General features: G+C 58.8%; 1 protein-coding gene across 13 annotated transcripts in view; it reads right to left on the bottom strand.

The window, feature by feature from the left end:
- RBFOX3 (RNA binding fox-1 homolog 3) overlaps positions 1 to 27,595 on the bottom strand; it is a 519,986-nt gene that overhangs the window by 16,624 nt on the left and 475,767 nt on the right. For 11 of the 13 annotated variants that reach the window (XM_030828188.1, XM_030828192.1, XM_030828193.1 and 8 more), the window contains 2 exons: positions 9,882 to 10,136; positions 717 to 854 (listed from right to left, as the gene is read on the bottom strand). In XM_030828188.1, the coding sequence (XP_030684048.1) occupies positions 717 to 854; positions 9,882 to 10,103 (360 nt within the window). In that variant the 5' untranslated portion in view covers positions 10,104 to 10,136. The remainder of the gene's footprint in view (positions 1 to 716; positions 855 to 9,881; positions 10,137 to 27,595) is intronic. The other 2 variants (XM_030828182.1, XM_030828187.1) reach the window with 1 other exon arrangement.

Raw genomic sequence — 27,595 nt, 5'->3', positions numbered from 1 at the left:
ATTCAAGTCCAATAACAACAAAGTGACCCAGGACCCAGGGGCAGCCCTGCACGTTCTCACAGTGACCCCCCCCACGGGGCTGAAGCCTACAGTGCGAAACCCGGAACAGGCCCTCGGAGTCCAGCACGGGCTTCACTTCCCATCGACTGTGCATCCAGTTCCAAGTTCCCCACATGGGGGCCCGGGGGACACAGGCCCGGAGAGGTTGACTGCCCGGCCCCCAGGCACACAGGAGAGGCCAGGGCTGGGGCTGCTGCTCTATGGGAGGCCGAGCTGCCCCTCCAGGGCAGGCCCGGGAGCCTGGGCTCCCTCTTGCGAGGAGACAGGAGCCAGAATGTGGGAACAGGGCGGTCATAACCAAACTGGCTGCAAGGTCCCAGGGTATTCTAGGAAACCCCTGAGCTCAGGTGGTCTAGGGGCCATGGGTGGATTTCTGGCCGGGAGCAGGAGGGGTGGGGTTTGAGGGGCAGCCACAACAGATCCCCCTACTCCTCAGCTTGAGGCCTTCCTCTTCCCCGCCACCGTTCCAGCAGGTTCAGGTCAGGGCAGGGCTGGGCCCAGGAGGAAAGGAATCCTGGGGCCCCGGAGGCTCCCTGCGCAGTGGGAGGCAGGAAACCCGGGGGAGCAGGTGTGGGCAGGAAGGCAGGGCCTGTGGGCGCCACCCTGGAGCTGGGGCAGGTGTGGAGGGCAGCATGGGTGGGGCCGCGCACACTCACCCCGAACATTTGCCGTAAGTCAGGGTCCCTGAACCGGAAGGGGATGTTGGAGACGTGTAGCCGCTTGGGCTGCTGCTTCTCTGTAGGGTCGGAGGGGTGGAGCGGCTGGCTGTCCGTCTGTGCCGCCTCGTCTGTCTGCTGCAGGGAGAGGACTGGGCTGTGGAGGCTGCCTCTGTGTGCGGGGTTGCCCATCCCCTCTGCTAAAGGGACGGCAGAGTCTAAAGGCCAGATTCGCCACCACCCTTCTGGGCCTCTCCCATCCCTGGGCTGGGATCCTTGGCAGAATCTGGGCAGACGGTTCCCATGAGATACAGCACAGGGGCACCTCACACAGAGAGGCCCCACCTCTAGGCCTCTGCCCAAACTGTGCAGGTGAGGCCGCCTCCCTCCTGCCATCCCAGTGCAAGGCCTCCTGGCCTGCTCTGTTCCCCGCTCCCGCAGCCCAGGCCTGTCCACAGAGGCTGAACCCCCACGGTCTCTTAGGCCCCACTGACATCTCAAGGCAGTTCTGGGAGCCCGAGGACCCCACTGGCTTTCAAGTCCTGATGATGAAGTGGTGAACTGGAGACAGATGTCGGCCTGGCCCGAGGGTCCGCCTGTCCGAAGGTGCTGCCCCTTCATGTCCCCCATCCCTGCCATGCTCCTACTTATTCCAGCCTGCTGCCGCCACTCAGAACCTTTGGGGTTCACCTCCAGAAGCCTCTCCCAAGGGAGGGTGTGGCCAAGTCCAGTCTTCTATAGCCCCCACTTGGACCCAAATACCGGTGGGCAGATGGGCTCCCAAAGACTTGGGTCTCAGGCAACAAAAGACACCCGGCCCCCAGCTCCCTGTGAGAAGGCAGGGGTGCCGCCCGAGGCAGCGCCGTGCGGCCTGTGTGAGGCTTTTCCTGCGTGGTCTTCTCCAGTGGACTGGCCACGAGCTCACGGCAAGGCTTGCCTTCAGTCTGGCTCGGTCCTGGCTGTATCCACAAAGCAGGAACTCCAGGCATGTGGCGAGTGCTTCATCAGCATCGGCCAGGTGGATGCACGGGTGACCGTCCGAGGTGGCCATTAGCTCATCACGACCTGGGCCCAGGCCCAAGGGCCTCTACAGGCCAGTCCCGTGGATGCCGCCAAACTGCAGGTGCCAGCCTCGCAGGCTGTTTGTTTTCCCGCTCAGCCCACTGGCAAGGCGGGTGGATGGCACAGGAGCACCAGGGTGCAGGAGAGTCCCTCGGTGGCGACAGGCACAGGTGGTGGGTGCACGCTCCAGCTCCCACGGGGTGCCTTGGAGGGGCTCTCACTGTCCACACTTCCTCCAGCAATTTGAGCTCAGCGGCCCATGGGAACAGCAGGCTGACAATGTACCTTTAGTGGCTTCCTTCGCCTTCCCGCCTCAATTCCATGCTGCCCCTTAGGGGTTTTGTGAGATCGTCTCCCAAATACACCCTTTGCATTTGAATCCTTGGCTCTGGGCCTCCTGACACTCCCAGTGGACAGCTGGAGACCACACATGGAGAACCCCTCCTCAGAGGCCAACTGCCTTCTGGGACTGGACGCCAGCTGAAGGTAGGAGAGTCTTGGCTCCAGCCATCTAGATCCTTTCTGGAGTGGCAGTAGAGGAGCCTGGGGTCCCTTAGAGGCCTACACTGCAGTCGGCACAAATGGAAGGCTGGTAGCATGGTCTCCCATGTGGCCTGTGGAGCAGAGGCAGCCAGCCTGGGAGCAAGAGGAGAAAAGCCAAGAAGAGAGGCCCCAGAGAGCCATTCCCACGCATCTCCAGCCAGGCGAAGCACCTGGCTGCTGAAGCCACTTTCCGGAGGGCATCTGTCGCGGGCAACCAAAGGAATGCTGAGTTAGGACGGTGAGTGGGGAGCCTGGGGTCACAGTGCCGGAGGCCTTGGCCCACAGCAAAGGAAATGGAGCCAGAGAGGCAGAGCTGTGCCAAGGTCACACTACAGCTAAGTGACCAGAGCTTGGTCCCTTGACTGCTGTCTGAGTGGCTGTCCAGCTGTCACGCCCCCTGCACGGCCACCCTGGTTGTCCTTTCTGGAAGGACAGGCTGCTCCCCTGCATTTCTGCATGTGGCCAGAAAGCCTCCGACCAGGCTCCAGGGCAGCAGGTGCCCCTAGGTGACCAGAGGGGAAGTCACCACTTCTTGGGCTGCGCAGGGTGGTGGAGGACACAGCCTCTCCCGTACTTGTGCTTCTTCCCTGGCGACAGCCCCTAGCACTGGCAGTGAGGCAGGCTGGGAGTGGGGTCTCGAGGGCTGTAGGGCTGTGGAGCACATTTGTCCATGTTCCTGATGCAGCTCTGTCCCGAGTTGAAAAGTGAGGGTGCAGCACACACCCCACAGCGTGGGAACCGCCGTCCTGGCGCTCACCTGGGCATGCACTGCAGGACCTGTCTCAGCAGACGCGCCATGTGGTGTGCTGTCCCAATTCCGGCGAGCATGTGTTCTGAGCTCTACGTGTTCACAAGGTGTGAGGCTACGGGTGGATCCCGCATCTCCCTCAGGACCCCAAGAGGTGGAAAGTGGCCACGGCTCTCGGAGGGCATGAGCCCTCAGGCTTGGGCAAGCTGGGCGGCTGCTCCTTGGGGTTCCCTGACATGTGCCACCCCCATCAGTGGGGGCTGAGCTTTGGCATGGAGGCATCCGTGGTGGGCACAGCTGGCAGGGCCAGGAGGGTGGACGACAGGCCTCCGGAGACTCCTGGTCTGGCTGGCATCAGGTCCCCAGTGACGGGCAACACAGGGCAGCTGACTCTGGCTCCACGGGGGTACGCGGGGGGCTCCTGCATCCAAGCCTGGGGAACTGGAGATGCCCAGCAGCCTAGTTTCCCAGTTCTACTGCCATCCTCCTGGGTCCCAAGTTTTCTTGCAGAAAGCAAGCCTGTGCTAGACCTCTGGAGGGGATGACCTTACCGCTGAACCAAGGTGAGACAGTCCAAACATCTGCCGATCTTTATGGAGGTCTGAGCCCCACCCTCCCATCGGACAGGCGTGGGTCCTTCCTCCTCGGTGGACAGGGATGCGCCCGTGCCCTCTGCTGCTCTTGGGTTCAGGTGACTGAGTCATCCCAGATTCAGGACTCCAGCCTGGATAGGGGCACGCAGCTCTGGCCTCTGAGCAGCAGAGGGCGGTGGTCAGCACGCCAGGGTGGCCACGATGGCGGGAACTGACCCCACGCCCACCCACAGGAGCTGGGGCATCCACCCCAAAGTCCTAAAGGGGAGCAGCCGAGGATGAGGCGGGAGGAATGGGGTGATGGGGTGTGAGTGGGAGGAGCCATGAGTGGGGCCAGGACACAGGTGAGGAAGCAGCCATTCTATCCCTGCTCAGCCTGGGCAGAGGCTAAGTGGGTTCAATGGCTGTGAAACTGTCAAGTGTGCAGGGAAGCCCCGAGCATGACTGCACACGGGCTGCCCCGGGCTGGGGGATGGGGGCCCTCCCACCGCTGATTGTAGCGGTCCAGCAGCCCCCACTGCCTTTCCAACTTTCTCAGGGGCTTTCTTTCCCCCGCTCAAACAAACAAAGAAAAAGCCATCTTTGCTTCTTATTCTCAAATGCAGGGAAAGAGGAAAAGAACAGGACTGCCCTTCCCTCCCGACTAGGTTGGGGGTCCTGCTTCTGCATCCTTCCCCAGCTCTGTCTTGGCCCAGCCATTATGGACACCTCCCCAGCCCATTCAAGTTCAGGGTGGGGGTCTAGATGCCACAGAGCATCTCCCACTCTCCACATCCTCTGAGGAGCCTGCACCCACTTTCGCCTGGGCTCCTCAAGCTTGGTACAGAGACAGGCAAAGGGAATGAGCCCTGGGCAAGGTCTGGTAGATCTAGGCAGACCCTGGACAGCAGGTGGGACCCAGCGGCTGTTGTTGGCACGGAACCAAGCTGTGCTGCTGCGGCACACGATGAACCGGTTTTTGGAAATCCCTTCCTCAACAGCGCCGTCTCCCTTCATTTCTCCAAAGACCTCCTGGGCACTCAGGCAAGGACGCGCCTTGGTGAGCCCCTGGTGGGCAGCCAGTCAGCCTTGGAGGAGGGGTTCTCTGTGTGTGGTCTCAACCTATCCACTGGGAGTGTCTGCTTCAGAGCCTGGTGGCACTGGTGGCCCCTTCTTGGGTGGAGCTGTCGGCTCCCACGTGGCATTTGAAGAACACAGGATTCCAAGCCCCCCTGCCCTGGCCTCTGCACTGTGGCACGGGCAGCCGACTGACGCCTCATCCATTCCCGCCTCCCAGCCTGGGTAGGGGCATCTCAGCTGAGCCTCACTGTGGCGTTGCTTTGGGGACCAGCGCCTCCTCTCTTCTGCCTTTCTCAGGCCAGCGGCCAGCCATGGCCTACCCCTCACCCCTTCCATAGGCCGTGAGAGCCAAGAACACAGTGACCGAGGGCTGCAGCTCCTGGCTGAGGAGAGAGGGCCTCAGCCAGACCGTGAAGCCTGTAGTTATAGATGAGGTGGTCCAAATGGAAGATCAGGGCAAGCGCAGGAGTTTCCGAGAGGAGGCTCAGGCCCGACGGACGGGAGAAAGGACGGAGGTTCATCCTGGGGCTGCAGGTCACTGGGCAGAGAGGCCTCCAGGGTCCTGGGCACAGGCATCTATGCTTGCAGTGAAGCCAGGGGTGCAGAGCCCAGATCCCCAGTGGGCAGTGGGGCAGGTGCTGGCCCCTCAGGCATCAGGCCCTTACGGCCCACGTGGGGTCCCCTCTGGCAGGTGGAGGAGCCCACGTGGGCTCTGGAAAACACCAGTCTCATCCCGTCTCCCTCTTCCTGGCTAGCCCTCCACAGTGACCCTCTGTGCTTTGGCATTTTTTATCTGCGTGCTAATCTCTCTCTCTTTTTCTCAGAGTTTTGCTGTCGCCCAGGCTGGAGTGCAGCGGCGTGACCTCGGCTCACTGCAACCTCCACCTCCTGGGTTCAAGTGATTCTCCTGCCTCAGCCTCCCCAGCAGCTGGGATTACGGGCGCGAGCCACCATGCCCGACTAATTTTTGTATTTTTGTAGAGACAGGGTTCCACCATTTTGGCCAAGCTGGTCTGGAACTCCTGACCTCGTGATCCACCTGCCTTGGCCTCCCAAAGTGCTGGGGTGACAGGCGTGAGCCAACGTGCCCGGCCCGTTAGCAAGCTGAGGGTCCCTTGAGCACAAGGACAGTGTGTGACTCCCAAGGGCCCACAGTGCTGGCACCTGCACGACCCTGAGTGAATAAATGCTCCAGAGGGTGACCCCCGCTGGGGAACACAGACCCTGGGGGTGGCTCAAGGTAGTGAGATGGGGTCCCCCGGTCCTTCTGCAGCCCTTCATCGCACTCTGTATCCTGTGCTGCTTTTGTCCAGAGAAGGCAGGTGACGTTGTGGTGAGAGGTAAGAGAAACGGAGCCTGTGTGCAGGTGCGCGTGCCCCTCGTGGGTTCTTGTCACATGTCCCTTCTCATCACGGATGAGCAGACACACCCCTGCCCCACCAGGAAGGAGCCTCTGTATTTCTGGACGGTGAAAAGAGGTGTCCTGCTCAGAGGGGAGGAGGCTTCCTGGGGAATGATGTAGCTGGAAAGTCACTGGGGGTGGTCAGGACCCACCCGAGGGCGTCGAGACCACAAAAATCAGCGCATGCTCTGCCTTCTGTGGGGTGGGAGTCTCAGTGTCGGTGAGGGACCGGTGGCCCCCAGTAACCCCATGTTTCTCTCTGCAGGGTCAGCTGTGCTTCTGCGACTAGGGCTTAGGGGGTGACCTGGGTGGTGGAGGTGTCGGGAAAGGCGCTGAGTTCGATGAACACGGACTTCCCACCAATTCCTGGCTGGAAACCCTCCTGACGGGAGGAGGGGCAGGAAGAGGCCTCATGGTTCCAGAAATTCCAGGAAAGCCTTTCTGAGTTGGGGCCCAGCCTGTCTTTGAGGGTCCTGGGGTGGAGGAGACGGGGAGGTAGAGGCAGGGGGATGGGCTTCAGGGGGAGGTAGAGGCAGGGGGATGGGCTGCAGGGGGAGGTAGAGGCAGGGGGATGGGCTGCAGGGGGAGGTAGAGGCAGGGGGATGGGCTGCAGGGGGAGGCAGAGGCAGGGGGATGGGCTGCAGGGGGAGGTAGAGGCAGGGAGATGGGCTGCAGGGGGAGGTAGAGGCAGGGGTATGGGCTGCAGGGGGAGGTAAAGGCAGGGGGATGGGCTGCAGGGGGAGGCAGAGGCAGGGGGATGGGCTGCAGAGGGAGGTAGAGGCAGGGGGATGGGCTGCAGGGGGATGGGCTGCAGGGGGAGGTAGAGGCAGGGGGATGGGCTGCAGGGGCCACTGCTCTCTCCCATCAGTGCCATCAGCTCCAGATCCTAGAATGGAACAGGCTGCCTGTGTGGGCCCCTGGGCCTGGACAGGACTCTGCTGTCTAGGGGCTGGCTCTGCCACAGCTACCAGTGGGGCGGGTGATGTGGGGGCTGGACAGGCGCTCCGAGCTCCCCCTTTCCACCGGCCCTGGCCCCACCACCTGCCAGGGCGGCCCATGCTCACCAGCAGAAGGAAGTCCCCTTGGGGGAGAGGGTGGGAAGCCCCAGTGGCCTCTGGGCGGAGTCTGGGTCCAGGAAGCGTCCAGGGGGTTGTGTGCCCTGACCTGTGCCAACCTGGGCAGCAGACTCTCGGGGGGGGGGTCCCTGGGTAGGACTTCAGGGATGGTGGGGAAGGAAGAGACCAGGGTACTTGGTGGCTGCACACGGGCCCTCGAGTGCCCCGGGAGCTCAGGGAGACACTCTGACCTAGGCAGGTTGGACCAAAGCTCTGAACTCACCCCACTTCCTATCCCAAAGATCTAGACCACAATACCAGGCTGCTTGGGGCAGGGCCATGGGGAGGCTCGAGTGAGCTGAAAGGGCCCTGCTGATGACCCAGGGACGGCCTGGGGACACCTGAGCCAGCAGGGAGGCGTTCGGCCTTCAGCTGTGAATGCCGGGCAGCCTCTGGGAGGAAGGAGCTTCTGGAATCTAGAACACCCTCTCCAGCTGCCTTCCAAGGTGGGAAGCCTCCGTGTGAACAAATACTCCAAGGTCAGGAAGTGCATGGCCTCCGAGGCGGCCCAGGTCTTTGTTCTTCGTGGGGCACGATGCTGATGCCATAACTTCCGCCTGCAGCCCCGCCCTGGGTGCAGGTCATGGAGAATGACCCTCTCCTCTGGGTCCCTGGATGAAAGATCTGCAGACCACGACCCTGAACCCTTTGCCAGACCTGAGAGACCCCAGCCTGAAGAAAGGAAGGTCAAGGCCGTCTGTCCATCCCCTGGGCTCTGGGTGCTTCCCACCTGGACACACTTCCTGGGAGGCTCTGGAGGCTGATGACTGAGTGGTGAGACTCCCATCCTCCTAGTCAGAGAGTATTTCATGGGATGCAGCATTTGCCTTTTCAGCAGCTGCTGCTCACTCGTGGATTCTCTCCATGGTCCGTGGACTCTCATGGGCAAGCCAGACCCAAGCCAGCCTCTGTTTCTGACTTTCCTGTCCTTGCGTGGCAGGAATCAGGGGACAGGGCTGGGTCATTTCTTCTTTGTAGCCTCAGTGCCAATTCAGTGCCTGGAACACAGCAGGTGCTCAGCAAATGTCTGCCGAGTGAAGGAAGACTTTATGTGTGTCCTGGTAGGCTGTGTCTGGTGGTCCCAGATGTCCAGGAGGCCTGTGGCCTCGGTTCTGCTGTTCAGTTAGAGCGCTAGGTCCGTCCCCAAGCTGTGTTATCTGTGCATCTGACCCTCCTGCTTCTGGTTTTCTTCTGGGATGAACCTCTGAGGCTCACCATGAGAGACCCCCTTGTCTGTCCATAGGCTGCCAGAGGTTTGAGCAGATGAGCTGTGTCTACTGGAGTCAGTCACAAAAAGACCCAGCCTGCTCTAGCGACTTGTTTATGGTGAACCCGGCTTGGCTCCTGGGATCATCTCGTTCTTTTCTTAGCACACACAGGGCGTGGGTTTGATGAATCGAACCAGAGCAGACGGGGATGCATGGCTTGGCCCCCGCTTCTACCACCCCAGGGCCTGGCCTTTTCCATGTATGTCCTGTGGCTGTAGGAACCCTGGGTATCACGATGCTGGGGTCGCTGGAAAGGCTGATGGCCTCGGGGCAGATTCAGGCTGGGCGGGGCTCCAAGCAGGGAGGAAGGGCACCGCCTGGGTGCCAGATGAGGGTCAGGTCCAGCCCAGGAGGCGGCTGGGTGGGCTCTCTTGGCAGAGTGCCTGGGTGACGCTGGAGGAGGCCCCTGCCCACGCATGCACCGAGGGAAGACTCTTATCTGCATCCACACAGCATGTTGGGAGCCAGGCTGGACTGCGGGAGGGCTGAGGCAGTGGGGAGGGCACCCTCTTGGGAGCCGCCAGTACGGTGCCACTCCCGGGCAGTGCAGAGAGCCCTGGCCTCCTGCCCAGCCCCGCCAGCTAGCACATCCAGTGGCTGGGACAGAGCCAGCGGGGACAGCTGGATGAACCTGGAGCCCCAGAGCAGGGGCAGGGGAGGCACATGGAGATCTCAGTGGAGGGGACCAGATAAAACGAATAGGCCGGCCAAGGCTCTGCGGGGTGGGTGGAGGCAGGGCCTGGTCTTTGTACCCAGAGCCCACCCCAGGCCGGCCGCTTGGCCACTCCCTACCGGCTCTCTTTGCTCTCAGGAAATCTGAGAAGTGAGGGCTCAGCACTTTTGCTTGGGAGCTGCATTACAACCACATAATTGAAGCTATCTGATTGGAGGCCAGCCAAGCAGGTAGATTACAAGTGATTAGAAATGATAGGAGCGCCCTGCTACCCGAGACAGCTCGGAGGGCCCTGGGCCACCTCCGCGGCTCTGCCCTCCGCCCGTCTCCTTCACTTTCCACTAACAGGTCTCTGGCAGCGAGGACACCTCCCAGCTGGGGTGAGTGTTTGCTCGAAGCAGGGAAGCCAGGCCCAGGTGGCTAGAGGAGGGCGGCTGCCACCCCACCCCTCGGTGCCCGGCCGTCCCTGCAGATGCCTGCTTATCACAAAGCTCCTCGGTGCCGGGGGTGGAGCAGGGGCTGGAAGTGCCTTCGCTGGGGGTAACCTCTGGCCCAGGAGCCCTGTAAAGGGCCTGCCTTCCACACACAGATGCCCTGCCCAGGCCCCCCGCCCACCTGATGCCCTCTTGGGCCACCCTTCTTCTGGGTGAGCGCTCCTCCTTGAAGCTGCAGGGCTGGGCCCGGGGTCATGGGGGCCCTTACCGGCACTGTCTGGGTCCCGGCGATGGGCTGTGTGCTGGCCTCGGAGCCTGGCTGCTCGGGGTGGGTCTGTGCTGGTGTGTACAGGGTCATGCCATGCTCTGGGGGGACCGGGGTCTGGCCGGAGTAGTCCTGTGTGGGGTGCGGTGGGGGTGGGGCATACTCGGCAGGGATGCCGTTCTGTGGCGGAGGGGGGTACTGGGCGGGGGGGTAGGGCTGGGCCATCGCTTCAGGCGGAGCCGTGGCGTCCTGATCGCTCTGTGGAAGGAGAGAGAGCAAGGCCTGGTTAGAATCCTGTCCCTTTCTCGGAGCCCCTGAGGACGGGGCCTCACGGCTGAGCAGAGCTTCTCCAGCAGTATTTTCAGCAGCCTTTACCCGGCCCCTCCAAGGGGGGCTCTCCGGCATGGGCACCAGCTCAGAGCAGGAGGGGGTGCTGCGCTGGGAATGCCGGGGAGCCTGGCTCTGAAGTCAGACACCCCTGGGTTTCAGCCCATTTACTCACACTTGTCAGACCTGGGTACAAGAACAACTGAAGGGTTTTTTTAAACTACCTTATTTTAAAAAAATTAACCATTTTAAGGTAACTTTAGGCTCACACAGCTGTAAGAAATTACAGAGTGATCTGTACACCTTGTGCCCAGCGTCCTCATGGTAACATCCATAAAACCTCCACCAGCAGGATACTGACATGGATTCACACGACACACAGAATGTTCTAGCAGTGCGAGGACTACTGCTCTTCCCCTTTTAGAGCCAACCCACCTGCTTCCCACCTCCTTAAGAATTTTAAGCCTCAGCAGGCCAATCATCTGAGGTCAGGAGTTCAAGACCAGCCTGGCCAACATGGTGAAACCCCGTCTCTAGTAAAAATACAAAAATTAGCGGGACGTGGTGACACGTGCCTATAATCCCAGCTACTCGGGAGGCTGAGGCAGGAGAATCACTTGAACCTGGGAGGCAGGGGTTGCAGTGAGCCAAAATTGCGCCACTACACTCCAGCCTGGGCGACAGGAGCGAACTTCATTTTCAAATAATTTTAAGCCTCGGTTTTGTCATTGGAAAGCAGGAGTGAGAGGGCGCTGCCCAGCCCGCACCTGGATCCCTGGAAGTGATTGTGCAGAAGCTGAACTCAGGGCCTCCTGCCTCCCCTGCCAGTGATGGCTGTGACAGTGAGGTGTGTCAGGGGGACAGCGAGGGTTCTGGCCTCTGTCTCAAGGATCTCTGAGGAGATCTCAAAGATCTGTCTGTGCCCCTTCGAAGGCCTGCTGCCCCAAGTGGGGAGAACTGCTCCCACAGCCACTCTCAGAGGCTCTTAGAAGCCCAGGCCCTTGGGCAGGGCCCCAGGAGCAATATAGGGCAGTAGGTGTCAAAGTGGAGGGCCTGGGCCCACAGCATCAGCAGCACCTGGGAGCTTTTTGGTGGGCAATGCAGGTTCCGGGGCGCGTTCCAGGGAGCACCCCAGGCCTCTAAAGCAATCTGTGTGCACTGAGAACCACTGACCTAGGGCCTGAGAAGCAGCCCTGGTGGGAAACCCTTATGACCCCAAGAGGAGGGCTGGAGTCTTTCACAGTGCCAGAGAGCAAGGTGCAGGTGGAGGCGGCAGAGGGAAAGGGGCTCCAGCCTCCTCCACTCGCTGTCCTCCACTGCAGACACAGCCTGGGGCCCAGGACCCCCTGAGCAGGCGAGGCACTCGCCCCCCCAGGAGTCTGCGGTGAGGAGGCCCCGCTGCCTGGAAGGACAGATGCCACCTCTGCCTGGAGCAGCCCACCCGTGTGTTAGGATCCCTGCTCAGATGTGGATGGGTCTGACACTCACAGCCGCCCCGGCAGGGACAGGCAGGAGTCCGCGTCCTTGCTGAAGGTGGGGTTTGCTGTGGGGAGGAGGAATGCCTGGCAGGGAAGCGGCTGCTCACCTCCCTCACCTGCGCCTCCACCCCATGCTCCCATCGCCCGGGGCCACGCACACTTCGTTCACACCACACACGTTAGTGAGCACCTACTAGGTGCAGGCAGAGGCTGGGGGCTGCCCTTGCAGGGCGGTCTTTCTCCTGCTTCCCTCCACACCCACACATCCCCCTCTGCCAGGCTCCTGTGTTCTCCGCCTCTGGGCAGTGCCTCCCCTGGCTAAGGAGGAGCCCCTCATGTGCCCATGTTCCCCGCACGGGCGGACCTGGCATGTCCACCTCTGTCCTGCCTCCCCCACCCCTGGCCTGTCCTCTGCATCCTTCATTCAGTTCCTACAAATCCACCCAACAACTGTTGATTGGGTACCTGGGGTGTGCCAGGCCCATGCCAGGGCAGGGGCTGTGTTGGCAGCAACCCCGACAGCCCCTGCTCCCTGCTGGTGGGGCTTGCGGTCCAGCGGGAAAGGAAAGCTTCAGAAAACAATGGCCCAGATGTTAAACCGTTGTTACAGCACTGGGGGCTGCAAGTGGCCTGGATGCACCAGGGAGGTGGCCCCAAGGGACGGTCCGAGGCTGGGTGTTCGGCTTCAGGCCCGGCCAACCACTCCTGTTTATAGGCCCCACACCCTCTGCCTGGGGGCCCAGCAACCTAGGGGGGGTGCGCCCAGCTGGAGGGGTGGAGCCCGGGCAACCCAGCTGTGCCCTGCTCCCTGAAGTCCCCAGTGCCAGCTGTCCCCGGGCTCTGCAGCGGGGGCCATCTTGGTGCTCGCCGCCCTGCGACAGACTCGCTGAGTGGGAACCTAAGGAGCAGAAATGCTGTCCTCCTCCCATCCCCACCCCTCCGCAAAGCCAGCTGGCTCCTTCCCTCTCTCTGCAGACTCTGAAACTGGGGCGACATTCAAGCTCCTGAGCCACGGGAGGGAAGCACACACGTGTGCACACGTATGCACTCGCGGGAGGTTCCTGGCTCATTGCCCCAAAGTAGCTGGCGAGGCCCCATCATCCGTTGTTAGCAAACGTGTTGGTGACCAAGTCCAGCGGGAAGGGGTGGATCCATGAGGAATGAGGAGGCAGAAGGAGAGTCAGGGCACCCAGGAGGTGTGGAGAGCATCTAACATCTGGGATGGCCAGAGGCAAAATGAGGCAAACAGGAGCAAGAGAGTGAAGAGAAAGTGTGGAAGGCACAGTGTGAGGGCCCTGCAGACGCAGGGGAGATGAATTTGCTGATAAATATTTGATTAGAGCCTTCACCGACTTGTACTGTCTTCCCAGCAACCCCCTCCTCCACCTCCTCCAAGGCCTGAGAGAGTGGGCTCCTGGTTGGGCGCAGTGGCTCATGCCTGTAATCCCAGCACTTTGGGAGGCTGAGGTGGGAGAACTGCTTGAGCCCAGGAGTTCGAGACCATCCTGGGCAACACAGTGAAACCCTCTCTACAAAAATAAAAAAAAAATTAGCCAGGCATGGTGGCGCATGCCTGTAGTCCCAGTTATGTGGGAGGCTGAGGCAGGAGAATCGCTTGAGCCTGGAGGTTGAGGCTGCAGTGAACCAAGATCACACCACTGTGGTCCAGCTAGGGTGACAGAGGAAGACCCTGTCTCAAAAAAAAAAAAGAAAGAAAAGAAAATAAAAAAGAAAGCGCAGCTCCTGTCCCATCTGCTTCCTTCTCACCCTACCTCTAACCCTCTGCAGGGCTCTCATCCCTGTCATTCAACTTGGGGCTGAATGACAGCTGCCAATCACTCTCACTTGAGGTTCTGCAGGGCTGAAGCCCAGAGCCCTGAGCTAACAAGTGACAGGCGAACCTGCCAACATAAAGGTGGGGGCTCTGGCAGTAGGTGCCAGATCTGAGGGCGTCTGTGGTGGGCAAGAGGTCCCTAGGAGGTGGGGGCATTTTAGGGACATTTGTGACACTAGAATAAAACAGCATATTTGAGCCCACAGTACTCCCTGCTTTTATAGACGCTCACTCATTGAGTGGACACTTCCCCCTTTCCCAGCTAATAAAACCGAGGTGCAGAGACAAAGTGATTTGCCAAGCTAGTATGGGAGGACTCCGGAGAGCAGCACCGGCAGCCGGGATCCCAAACCCACCATATGCATCTCCACATGGAATTGCAGCCCTGCCCAGGGGGTTTTGCAAGGGAGAGAAGGTTTCACAGCCAAGCACTGGGGTCTAGACCCTGCAATGCACGGGGATGGGCTCCAATGTCCCCTCTTAGCCACCAAGTGGTCCTGGTGACTGTCTGTCCTCTCTGCACAGGTTTCTCCATCTGCAAATGGTCACCATGGAGCCTGGGCAGAGGAAATGCAGAATGAAAGCCGGCCAGCGTGACTCAGGGGGTCTTAAGGTGACCAGCAACATCCCTGCCCTGTGTGTCCTCCACACCTGTGCTGGTGTGGTGTGGTCCTGCAAGTGGCTCTCAGAGCTGGCTACACATCCCAGTCACCTAGAGAAGTGTCCACACCTGGGCTGCACTCCTGAACAACAGAGGCCACTTACAACCAATGTTTCCCAGGAGACTGACATGCAGCCCTGGTGGAGCGCCCCAGACCAGAAAAGCAAAGTGTATCAGGCCCATCCTCAGAGGGCGCGTGAGTGCCCAGCACACAGAAGGCTGTGCAGCCAGTATCTGTCCCATTGCTTCTCTTCTTCCCAGGTCTGCTAGGGTCAGAGTCAATGAGGGCCTGGGGTTGGGTGTGAGTGGAGGAGTTCCTGCTGGGCTATGGGGCTTATCTCAGATGACCTCGTGTTGGACCAGCTTGTGGAAGGATCTGGTTCCCCAGGGGACTGTACATTCTCAGAGAATGGGGACCACTTCACTCACCCTTTGTCCCCATATCCCTGCACTCAGCACAGCACCCTGTTCTACTCAGAAGAGTCTCAGTGTACGTGAACGGGTGTATGTATGTATGTATGTATGGGAGGGGTACATGGATGGGCAGGTGGGTGGATGGAAGGATAAATGGATGGTTGGATAGATGGGTGGATGGATGGATTAAAGGGTGGGTAGATGAGTGGATGGATCAGAAGGTGGGTAGATGGATGAGTGATTGGATGGATGGAAGGGTGGATAAATGGGTGGATGGCTGAATGAATGAGAGGGCAGATGGATGGGTGGGTGGATGGATGAATGGATGGGTAGATGAATGGGAGGGTGGATAAATGAGTGGATGGATAGATGGATGGTAGGTGGATGGAAAGATGGATGAATGGATGGAAAGAAGGGTGGATGAAAGATTGGTGGGTGTGTGGATGCATGGATGAATGGATGGGTGGATGGTTGGATGGATGGGTGGGTGGATCGATGGGTGGGTGGATGGAAGGGTGGGTGGGTGGATGGAAGGGTGGGTGGGTGGATGGAAGGGTGGGTGGATGGATGGACAGATGGATAAATGGATAGATGGGTGGATGGACAGATGGATGAGTTTAAAGACCATGGATAAGTTGTTATCCTCCCTTCCTCTACAAACTTGCCCCCCTCTTCTATCATCACTTGTGCCTGGCAAAACTGCTAAGACCCAGCTCTTCCTGTTCCACTCCACAGCCCACGCTGATGGAGATAAACACAAAATCACCCTGAATGATTCATTCAGAATCCATGATCACCCCCTGCCATGTGCCTGGCACTGCCATTCAGCTTTCACAACCTGAATGTTGATTTCACCCTTCCTCCTCAACCTTCCAAATATTCTCCTTTATCCTCACGCTTGGTGAGACCTTGCTTCCTGTTTTCTAGGAAACAGGAGACAATACCCACATTCACCTGCCCACCTCCTTGCCTCGTCACCTACACCAGGCCCTCCCTTCTGTCCCCAGGGATGAGCATCGTGCTCCCAGACATGACCAACCACGTCACCTGTACACTACAGACCAGCCCTTCTCACCATCATGTGCTCACATCTCTGGCAATTCGCCCCTTGAACTCCAGAGCCATCAATGTTTTCCTCTTGCCAGCACCCTAACAGGCTGCAGTCTCTCCCGTGATAGGGAAAGAAAACCCTCCTTGACACCATGGCTCCTTCATCCTACAAACCCAATTCACCACCTCCCTTAGAGCAAAACTTCCCAAATGAGTTGTCTATACCTGTGGCCCCAATTCCCTCACTCCCATTCTCTCTTGATCCCACTCCAAGCCAGCGTTCCGAGGCACCATTCCTTGAAGCCACCTTTGTCAAGGTTTTTACATCCACCATACTGAAAATGCAACGTGACCATTGCAATGTGACTGATGTGTCCAGTCCTTGTCTGGTCTGGGCCCTCCGCAGCGTTGGCCACAGTTGGTGGCTCCTCTATGTGGAGACACTTCTCTTGGCTGCACTGCCCCACTCTCGGTTGGTTCTATTTTACTGGAACCTTCATCTGCATTGCTGATTCCTGTCTATCTCTCCAACATCTGGATATTGATGGGCCCCAAAGCTCACAACTTGGACCTCTTTCTTCCCTGTCTGTACTGACTTTCTGAAGGTTTTGATTTAGTCTCAAAATTAAAAAAAAATCATCTGTATGTTAACAATCCCAAAGTTTTATCTCCATCCTGGACTTCTCCCCAGAATCCCAGCTGCCCCTTGCAGTCTCCACTTGGACATCTGATACACTTTGGGGGTTTGACATGCCCCCAAAGGGACCTCTGACCTCCTCCCCATTGGCCCCATCAAACCCATCTCTGAGGTCTTCCCCATCTCAGGAAACACCTGCCCCCAGTCCAGCACACAGTCCTAATCTGGGGGTCACCCTTGACTTGGCTCTTTTGGCCCACACCCCACAAACGGTCCAGTAGCAAACCCCACTGGCTCCACCCCCAGCCGCCTTGAACCGCCCACTGCTCCCACCTTGGTCGGGCCGCCATCATCTCCTGTCTGGTCCTCCTACTTCCTCCCTGGCTCCTACACTCCGTCCTCTGCACAGTAGAACCCAAAGTCCTGAGATGGCTCCTCCCCCACCAGGGTCCTGCACAATCCCCGCTCCTGCTTCTCTCCTCTCGCTTGTCTACTCCAGCCACAAATGTCTCTGCTGTTCCTTGAATATCTAGCTGCCACCTAAGGAATCTGGCACACAGGTTTATAAAAAGGTGCTCACCATCATTGATCAGAGAAATGCAAATCAAAACTATACTGAGATATCATCTCACCCCAGTTAAAACGGCTTAAATCCAAAAGACAGGCAATAACAAATGCTGGCGAGGATGTGGAGAAAAGGGAACACGCATACACTGCTGGCGGGAATATAAATTAGAACAACCACTATGGAGAACAGTTTGGAGGTTTCTCAAAACACTAAAAACAGCTGCTGTAGGATCCAGCAATCCCACCTCTGAGTATATCCCCAAAAGGAAGGAAATCAGTATAAGGAGGAGATATCTGCATTGATGTTTATTGCAGCACTGTTTACAATAGCTAAGATTTGGAAGCAACCTAAGTGTCCATCAACAGATGAATGGATAAAGAAAATGTGGTACAGATACACAACGGAGTACTATTCAGCCATAAAAAGAAATGAGGGCCTGTCATTTTCAACAACACGGATGGAACTAGAGATCATTATGTGAAGTGAAATAAGCCAGGCACAGAAAGACAAACATCGCATGTTCTCACTTATTTGTGGGATCTAAAAATCAAAACAACTGAACTCATGGACACAGAGAGCAGAAGGTTGGTGACCATAGGCTGAAAGGCGAGTGGTGGTGGGCTGGGGGAAGGTGGGGATGGTTAATGGCCACAAAAAAGCAGAAAGAATGAATAAGACCTACTATTTGATAGTGTAACAGGGTGACTATAGTCAATAATAACTTAATTGTACATTTAAAAATCACTGAAAGAGCATATTTGTATTGTGTGTAACAGAAAGGATAAATGCTTGAGGAGGTGGACACCCCATCTTCCCTGATGTGATTATCACACACTGCATGCCTGTATCAAAACATCTCATGTATCCCATAAATATATACACCTACTATGTACCCACAACAATTAAAAATAAGAAAAACGAAAACTGGAGTCTCCCCGCCCTGCTGGCACTCCCCACCCCCTCCACCCCCGGCCCAGTTCTGCCCTTCCCGCTCTGAGTGCCTCTGGGCGTCCATGATCACCGTCTGCCTCTGCCTAGAACTAGTCAGGAGAGCAAGGACTTTGTCTCTCCTGCTGCTGAATCTCCAGCATCCAGAGCAGTGTGTGACACACAGAGGGGACACGTTAACAACGTCCCTAATGGATGGATCAATGCGCAAATGAAGAAAGACGTCTCCATGGGCGTGCTCGCTGACCAAGCTCTAGTGTACCCCACGTGCCATCTCATCAAATCCCCACAAGCCTGTAAGGCAGGCTCAGGTGTCGGCCTTGCTCTGCAGATGAGGCTTGGGCAGCCATTCCTATAGCACCTGGCAGGCAGGCGGCAGGCAGTGAAGTTTGGCCAGCCACCCCCGCCCCTTCAGGGGCTATTGATGCAGGTGGGGACGCGCAGGAAACCCGGCTGTGCTGCAGGCCTGCTCTGTGTCCGTCCACTGCCTTGCGGCCATCATCTCATCTTTACTTACCATTCCTCCATGTGGTCGGTACCGCGAACGCCATCTTTACAGAGGGGCCGAGGTGCCTTCCCAGGGTCACAGAGCCAAGGTTCTCACATAGACTGCCCCCTCCCACGCACTCTACTGCACACGTCCTCTTCAACACAGTGGGCAGGGAAGCGCAAGATGAGTTGGCATGGAGGTGGTGGCTGGCTCATCCCAGCATGTGAGTGCCACTGGGCACGTTCTTTACAACTCCAGGTCTAGTGACCACATTGGGAGCCTGACATCGGCCCTGGTGGCAGCGTTTACACCACAGGAATCGGCAAAGGCTGCACATCACACGTAAGGGCTGGACTGGGATTTGTCACGGGAGAGAGGGCTGTTAGACATTTACCAGCACACCACTGCCCAACTCCCTTCAATCACACAGCAAGGTGACCACCATGGCTGCCCTGGAGGCCTGATGTTGTGGCAGATAAATGACTCTGAATGAGGCTGTCTGCAAAGACTGCATTCGACATTTTAAAATTAAATGCAATTCAAGCAACAGTTATGGGGCCCCTCCTCTGGGCCTGTATTTAGAGGTGAACGAGACGGGGCCTTATACACTAGAGGATTTCTGGTACCACAGGGAACTGACCATTCCCAGCCAGCAGCAGCAAGGGCTGGAAGGTGGTGAGCTCCATAAAGGCTAATGTCAACGTGTCTGGCAAAGGTGAACCAGCAGCCATGCCAGAGAGGGATGGGACCGGCTCGGGTGTGGGGGCGGAGGGAAGGTGTTGCAGGGGTGGTGGCCGGGGCTGGCCTTGTAGGCAGGGTCGGGGCTCTGGGAGTGGCTGGCCTGCCAGGCCCACTCTCCACCCCTTACCCGGCCTCTGCTCCATAAGCCTGGCAGCCTGGCCTGGACCCGTTGCCCTGTGGCTTCCTGGTGACAGTGGGGGGTGGGGGAGGTGTATTTAGTCCCCTGGTTGCCCACTGGGAGGCTGTCTTCAGCTGGCTCTGTCCTGGACCATGATGGACTGACCTTGTCTCGGGGGGAGCCCAGTCCACGACTCTCCCCACTCCCTGGCTCTAGTCATTGCTTCCTCCACACGCTCCTCTGGGCCTGGCGTGGCGATGGCTCTGTTGTCGCCAGTTCTGGGGTCCTGTGCTGTCCCTGGTGGTCCCTCTGACCCTGCCCTTTAGACACCTCCTTGAATATAAACTCGTCTCCAATTATCCGGGAATGAGTGAGCCACCTGCTGCCTGTTGGATCCTGATGATATGATGTGTGGGGTGAGGGCTTCCCTAGCCCAGGACAGGCAGGCAGGGCCCTGGGCAGGCTGGGGTTGTGGCTGACTGAGCCACACGGCCTTGCCTGGGCTGTGCTCTGGGTGTACACGTCCTTGGTCCCAGGACCCTGTGCACTGGCCCCACCACCACTTTGGGCCTCAGCAACTTAGTTTGCGGGATGGGGACAATGACTCATCTGCCTGGAGGCAGGGCCGGGCAGAAGCACCCTCCATCTTCCAGACCTAGAGCTGAGGACCCCCAGAGGTCTCTGCCCACGTCGCTGGCCTAGTGTGTTCTCTACCTGGCCTGTCCGTTGGCCAATGTGCTCTCTAGTCCCGCCTGGTAAGGTCCCCCAGCCTGTGTGTGGGACAACGGGCTGGCAGGCCGCTCAGGGAGCAGGCGGCAAGGAGACAGGCTGGCCGATGGTCTGGCCGTCGACGGAGCCCCTCCCGCACGGCCTGGCCGCCTTCCCTCGGCACAGCCCTTCCTGGCTCCCTCTCCTCTCGGGCCCTCCAGGACAATGAAGCTAATTGCCTTCAGACGCCTCCCGCCTGCGGGAAGGGCGCCGCGTGGCCCTGCGCCGGCAGGGCAGGCTGCAGGGGGAGTGAGGCTGGTGGCGAGGCTGGGCACCGGGCCATTTCTCCAGCACCTCTGGGCAAAGCCCGTTCCAGGCAGAAATGGGGAAGGGAGGGAGGGGGAACGCCAGGCCCCATCCGCCGAGCTGTGGGGTGTGTCACAGCCTGTGCCACCCGTGCAGGTCACCTGCCTGCCCAAGAGGCGAGTCCACCCACCTGCAGATCTGTGCTGCCCTCACCCTCACAGCCACTACCACCCCCCACACATTTAATTCTCCTGCTGACCTGCAGAGGTGGATGTCACAAGCTGAGTTTCACAGAGGGGACACTGAGGCCAGCAGCTATGTGGCCCATGAGCAGGAAAGCCCCTCGCCCCCTCCCCATGGTCTGGGACACCTCAGACATCCTGGACACATCTGCCACATTCCCAGTTTGAATGCGGTTGGAACACAGACGTATGAAAGTCTGGTGGGAGGAGGGGGCTTGAGGCTGTTGGCCCCACATATCCCTGTGATGGGGACCAGAACAGGACAGACCGATGTCCACTTCTGGAGTCTGGGGTGGGGGCCAGAGCCATCTCACCAAGAGCGTGTGGTGCCCTCATTTGGCAGGCGGCGATTCACAGGCAGGTACCCGATGTGAGCACCCCTGCCTGGCCCACAGCCCTCCCAAGATCCTGGAGGAATCTAGTGTTGGAAGGGGAGGCTGGTGACCTGGGGGCTGACCTCTGGCAGGCAGGGGGTGTGGGTTCCAGTCCCTGGGGTCCCTGATGATGGCTGGATCAGGTGACCTCATTACTCTGCAGACCTCCCCTGCCTGGAAGCAGGGGTAGTCCTGCCCTCCTCCCCGTCTATACACCCAAGGGCGTGCACACGAGGCCCCATTTCTCTGCATGCCAGGGAGTCTACATCCTCGTCTCTGGCTGCAATTGAGCACCCTGAATACTCCTTCAGTTCTAGAATCTTAGAACAGGTAGTTCCTGCAGGAGACACCCAACCCAGCCCGCCAGACAAAGTCTCCTCTGTTTCCTCCCTGACCGGCACCCCGGACCTCTGCTCAAACAAGCCTCCTGACCGGTGCTTTACTGACGAGGAGCCTCCTTCAGTCCATCTCAGAAGAGCTCTGCCACTCACTGAGCTGAGATCTGCCCTCTGGAAACCTCCACCCGGCGCCAGGCTTTGCAGGCATCCCACAGCCTCCTCTTCGCAGGCTGGTCCTCCAAGAATGCACAGAATCCGCCTCTCTAGTATGTTTGGCTTGGGTGAAGCCTCCAGTTTCCTGAGTGGCCAACTGCTACCAGCTTTGCCCATCCTGGCTACTCCTCAGTGTGACTCCAATGCCACGTCCACTCCCAACTTACATGTCAAGAGTCACAGGCAAATGGCTCTGGTTGGATCCAAATCCGGGCCAGCCTTCCAAATTGTCACCTGACGTCACCATCATGCAGGTCCGGGTGCACCCTTCCTTCCTCAGGGGCTGGGAGCAGCTTCACTTCTTGATACCTGAGTGCAGAAAGGGAGGCTCCCCAGCTGTGCCTGCCCAGGTGGCCCGTTCAAGAGCAGAGCGGGTAGTTTCCACGAGCCAGAGGACAACCCAGAGACAATGCGTGAACAGGAACGATGAGAGGGAGACCCAAGGGAGAAGCCGGTGTCCGGAGCGGTGAGGGAGGAGAGGAGGTGGGAAGAACGGAGGAACAGAAGAACAGGCATTTCTAGACAATGCACTTGCTTCTATTTTCTTGGAGGTGATGCTATTTTTGTTTCTTTTTTTTTAATGTTCATATTACAGGTCAAGGAAGTTTTAGGGAAAATAAAAAATTATCTAAAACGTCTGAAGATTAAGCTGGAAAACGTGATGATGTTAAGGGAAGGCCCAGGTGCCCCCGACCGGCGCCTTTGAGCCCCCGCATCAGAGGCCGGTTCCTATTCCTGATGTCATGTCGTGTGCTGGGGTCGGGTCTGGTTCCAGGAAAGATGTCCTGCCATGATTAAAGCTGCACTGGGCAGGAACGGCACCAGTTATCTGGATCTCTCTGAGAAGGGTGGCGCTGGGCCTACTCATAAGAGACCTGTGACCCCTGATCCCAGGAGGTTCGAGCTGAAAGGCATCTCAGAGAACATTCTGTCCAATTTGTCAAGGAGAAAATGGGCACCGGAGAAGCTGACTTGCCCCTGTCATGCTGCCCCTGTCATGCTGCCCCCGTCATGCTGCCCCCATCACGCTGCTGGTGCGGGCAGGGAGCGCTGCTGTTCTTCATGTCTGCACCAGCAGGAAAGTGAGCAATGGCGTGCGTCAATCTGCCCCCAAAATACACACCATGTGGCCGCTCAGCGCCAGGTTCTAGATGTCTGGGCACAGCAGCGGGTAGAGTCCTACCCTCAGGGAGCAGACTCCTGGCGGAAGCCTTCCCCAGCATTGGCTAAATTGGAGATGCATGATTCCATGATCAGGGGTACCCCCCTTGGCCTCTATTATGTTTGGCTTGGTCGAAACCTCCAGTTTCCTGAGTGGCCAACTGACGGCTGGGCACGTCCTCCTGGCATTGAGCATTTGCTTCGGTGACTCCTAGAGAGGCTCCCCCATGTGTGGATGAGGCAGGGACTTTGCTTCCCAGAAGCACAGAAGCAGAAATAAACCATCATGAGTGTTTTCTAGGACCCACTGAGGTCCCAGAAGCAGGTTTTCCCCAGGTGCTTTGTGGACCCAGGATCCGCCAGGGCTTTCCCAGGATGGAGGTCACAGGTGAGAGGACGACAGGAGGGCCTGTGCAGCCACAGCTCTCTCTCCGCACCAGGTTCCTGCCTTCAGACTCAGCTGCTTCCTCCGCCCAGAAACAGGCCACCTCTACAGCTCACAGGCTCCTAACTCCAAGGTCTGTGGCTCCGGCTGGACTGGGAGAGTGAGCATCCCTGCCAGATGAGAGCAGAGGCCCCTGACCAGCACAGAATACCCCCAGAAACCAGGTCGTAGCCAGCAAGGTGAGAGGCCTGGGAGCCGGGGCTGCCCCTGCTCCTGTGGGGACTCCTCCCTGCCCCCCAGCCTGCTATGCCAGGACGGGCAGCTCAGGAGACCTCTCGCTCCGGGGCAATCTCATGCCTCCCTATCAAGAGCTCTTCGGGAGTCATCCCCAAGGTGCAGGATGTACAGAGGGGTCCCTGAAGGTACTTTAAAGCCAGAGACCTTGGTGCACGGCCCTGCTTCAGCAGGGGTGCTACTGCAAATGCCTCAGGCCAGTGTGAGACTATGATCACAGTGAAGAAACCTCTGGTGGTGCTTTGGCACCTGAGCCCACCTGAACTTTCCAGAACCTCAGCAGTGGAGGGTAGCACCCCAGACCCCGAGACCCCGAGCACAAGAGCTTGTGCTTCCATCACTGAGTCCCCAGGGGCTGACATGGTTCAGGCACACAGCAGGTGCTCAGTAAATGCTGAGTGATGCTGCTGCTGCTGCTGCTGCTAATTACAGTAGTGACGGACGGTGGCTGAAGGCTTACGAATGCCCAGCATGGGTGAAACGCTGAAAGTACATTATTTCATTTAATCTTCAATGTGCTAAACTGGCATTCTTGATGCAAGGAAAGAAACTCAGAGTGGGGAAGTTACTTGCCCAAGCACACACATCCAGGACTTAGCAGACCTGGGATCTGAACCCAGGCCTGTTTGATCCTGGAACCACCTACGGCTACTTTCCAATCGGGAGCAAGGAGAGGGTGTGCCCTAGAGACCGAGGGTAGGAAGGAGAGGCGGGCAGCAGGGCAATGCTCTCCCCTTCCCCAAGCCCCCCAGGCTCCTGCTGAGCCAGCTGTCCCGCTTCTTGAGTTCGTTCTAACCTAGCAACCAACCAGGGTTTCCTGAGCCCCTGATATGCACCCACGTCTGTGCTTGACGCTGTCCTCCAAGGTGCAGAGGACACCATGGCCTCTGTAGGGACTGACTCAGGACCTCCCCTGCCCCAGTGGGGAGAGTTAGTGGTGTGCTGGTAACATTAACAACTGGCTCCATGGGGAAACGCCTGCTTGTGGCGTTTGCCAATTTCCCTGGGTGTAAATACTCCCACCATTGCTGGTTCTAAGCTACCAGCCTGAAGTCTCTGAAGGTGCAGCTGGGAAGAGATACTTACAATCCAGAGCTTATATGAGACCCCAGCCCACGCCAGGGAGGGGAGGAATGGGAGGACCTGCCCCAGTCGGGCTCCAATTCACCCTCCTTGCCCTAGCAAGAGGTCTGGGGAAGCCCAGGAATGGGGGCTGGTGAGCAAATGGGAGCTCTGCAGGAGGAGGGCACGGGCTACCCTGCGGAGGCCGGGAGGAGGCTGGGCAGCGCTGCTTGCTGGGGAAAGGCTCAGGAGGTGCCCAGGCCTGGGGCAGGAATGCACCTGAATGACTTGCTCCCACCCTATCCAACCCATTCTGTCCCCTGACAGCAGGTTTAATATCTTTTATTAATTAGGGCTGTCGGACGCCCCACCACACTGCATATTACTTCATTCAGGGAACATTAGGTCACCATGTTCCACGGCCACCGGCTCTCAGGTCCCCTTCCCTCCCGCCTTCTCCACGAAGACTTCCTGGAAGGCCCAGGGCAGATCAAGAGCCTGCCCCCGTCCCCTCAGACCTAGAGGGGCTTCAGGGATCATCCAGGCAGAGCTGCACTGCAGGTGAGCAGGGCTCCGAGGCCCACAGTCACTTAGCAGGCCAACAACCCGCCACCAGGTCGCATGCTCTGCTGCCTGCTGTTGGCAGTGGAGGGCGGGCACAGGCTGGGCCGCTGTGGTCCCTGCCACCGCCCTCTGCCAGGAGCGTGGATGTCCCCACCCTCTTTCTCTCCTGTGCTCAGTCCACAGCTTCTCATTTTCCCCTAGGGCCTCAGGGCTCTCCTACAGTGGCGTGAGGGCAGGCGGTCCAGCAGGGAGGCGCTGGGTGGGCCATGGGGCAGACCTCCCTGCAAACTCCAGGCCTTGGCATGCAGCCTGCTCTCCAGGCCCCGGGGGGACAAGCCTGGGTCTCACAGAGCCCCTGATACCGAGCAGTCTCCTGACACAGCCCCTGGAATGAGCGGAGTGCCCTGTCCTTCAGCCCGGGCTTGGTGTGGGGTGGGGCCTGCCATGCTCTAGCTCTGGCCTCCCTGCCTGGAGTCGGGACCTGGCCCAAGCCTCAAAGCCAAAGCACAAATTCCTCATCAGTGAAGATCCAGAGCCGCTGGGGTGCTAGGACACGGTGCGCGGGAATCAGCCCCGCACCCGCGAGGCAGCGTGCTGTGCGTGCCCCGTGTGTGCTGTGTGCCCTGTGTGTGTGCACGTGTGCCCCGTGTGTGCTGTGTGCCCTGTGTGTGTGCACGTGTGCCCCGTGTGTGCTGTGTGCCCGTGTGCTGTGTGCCCTGTGTGAGCGCATGTGTGCCCCATGTGTGCTGTGTGCCCCGTGTGCTTGTGTGTACCGTGTGTGAGCCATGTGCTGCGTGTGCTGTATGCTCACCGTGTGTGTGCTCCGTGTGTGCTGTGTGCTCCGCATGTGCTCTGTGTAGTCTCCGTGTGCTCCGTGTGCGTTCCACGTGCCCTCCGTGTGCTGTGCTCTGTGCATGTTGGGAACAATGCTAGGGCGTCTGTGCTTTTGGACAGGAAAACAAGCCCCATGTCTATCTTCACCGTCTTCCAGCTGAGGTAGCACCTCCACCCACAGATGAGGCTGCAAACCCCAGGGTGTGAGCCCACCCAACCCAGGAGCCGTCATCACCCGCAGGAGCCTCAGGCCTTCCTGTCGAGCGCCGCTACTCCGCTATCTGCTGACCTTCACGCTCGCTCCAACTCCAAACCTAGGCCTGGTCTCTCATGTTAGGAAGCCACAGATTACGTTTTCATGTACGGGTATTTTCTCTTTTGTTAACTGTCTCGCAATCCAACTGGTTTCCTTCATAATAATCCGTTTTATTTTATGCATTTAAGACCATTATTGGAAGAAGGGGTCAGATACTGAGGGGTTCAAAGCACAAGACCTGGTAGAAACCTCTGGTCCAGTGATGCCAGGGGCCTCCCTGCTCTGATGGCTGAGAGATGGCCCCAAATCCTGCCCAGCCACCTGGCCAGAGCCCAACCCCAGCCCCAGCCCAGACTCAGTCCCTCCCTGCTCAGGTCAGCACAGATCTCAGCTGAAAAGCCCCAGGCAAGGGGAGAGATTTTCACACGATTAAGCGGTAATTCTCTCCAAGCTCATTGCATACAAATCATAAATAATGTGGCTCCATAAATCCTCTTCTCCCACCAGCTTCACCTCCACCTACTCTGCATCTTGCCTGGGGAAAATCAGTAAGGAGCCAGGTGTCTGGCTGATGGGGCTTGGTCGGCAGGTGCAGAATGGGGTGCTGGGAGGCGGGTTCACCTGGATGGTCAACCAGATGGATGGAAACACCAATAGGTCCCGGCTCCCGGGGTATGGGGGCTTGAGGCTGCTGGCCAGCTGGGGCTGAGGTCAGACTCAGGCACAGAGGCCAGGAGGGGTCTCTGCAGGGGGTAGACCGGGGTGGGGTGGGGGGCAGAGGGCGTGCGGCAGATGAGCACTGCACTTGGGGTAAGCAAAGGAGCTGAGCGACGTGGGCCAATCGCTGCCCCGGATGAGCAGCGGCCTACAGCCCTATTCCATGCACGTCCCTGCCGTGGTCTGAGGCTGTAGCTCTGAGTGTGCACGTGTGTGTACTCGTGCAGGTGCAGGCACCACGGGGGATCAGCACCCGGCACTAGGCGGCTCCCCTCTGGGCCAACAGGAAACAGTGCACATTGCTGGTCTGACGGGTGAGATCGGCAGGGGTGCCAGAGCTGCTGAGGGCAGAGTTGGGGGTGAGGACAGAGGGCCTGGGTGCAGGCTGCCGCGGTCCTCTCTCTCCCTGCTCTGCCCTCGAGCAGCAGGCATCTGCCTGGCTCTCCCTTGAGCGGCCTGGCTTCCAACTGCTGCTACCTGGCCCTCCCCTGGGGCTGAGGAGACCCTCGAGAGCAGCAGCACGGGAGGAGGACAGGGAGGGGGTGCAGGGGACATGAGGAAAGCCGCAAGGACTGGGAAGAGAGCACCCCCCTCCTCTGAGAGGTAAGGGAGGTGCTCGGGAAAAGCAAAGCCCTTCCCCTGGGCGTGGGGACCCTCTTCTCCACCCTGCACGGAGCGTGAGGGCCCGTGGGAGGCTCCAGGTCCTGAGGGTGATCCCCTTGCCCTCATCGTGGCCCCTACAACCAGGCTGCTCTTCATCCTGCACGCGAGCAAAGTGGCCTGAGCCACACAGGTGGGGGGAGCTGCCAAGGCTGGGTGGGCCTCAAACCCCAGCATAGGGGTGACCAAAGGCCTCCTTCCCATCCAAAGAGACCTTCTGCCTCCAGGGAGGAGGGGGAGCTCATGGTGGCCTCCTGCCCCTGCCCACAGGAGCAGGGTGGGGAGCAAGGGTTCTGAGATTCCGGTAAGTTACCAAGGCAGGGGCCAGTGGGAGAAG

This window comes from Nomascus leucogenys, chromosome 14, assembly GCF_006542625.1.
Source record: "Nomascus leucogenys isolate Asia chromosome 14, Asia_NLE_v1, whole genome shotgun sequence".
In the NCBI taxonomy this organism is placed as follows: domain Eukaryota; kingdom Metazoa; phylum Chordata; class Mammalia; order Primates; family Hylobatidae; genus Nomascus; species Nomascus leucogenys.
Note: the sequence above shows the minus strand (reverse complement) of the source record. Positions and strands in the feature narration are given on the sequence as shown.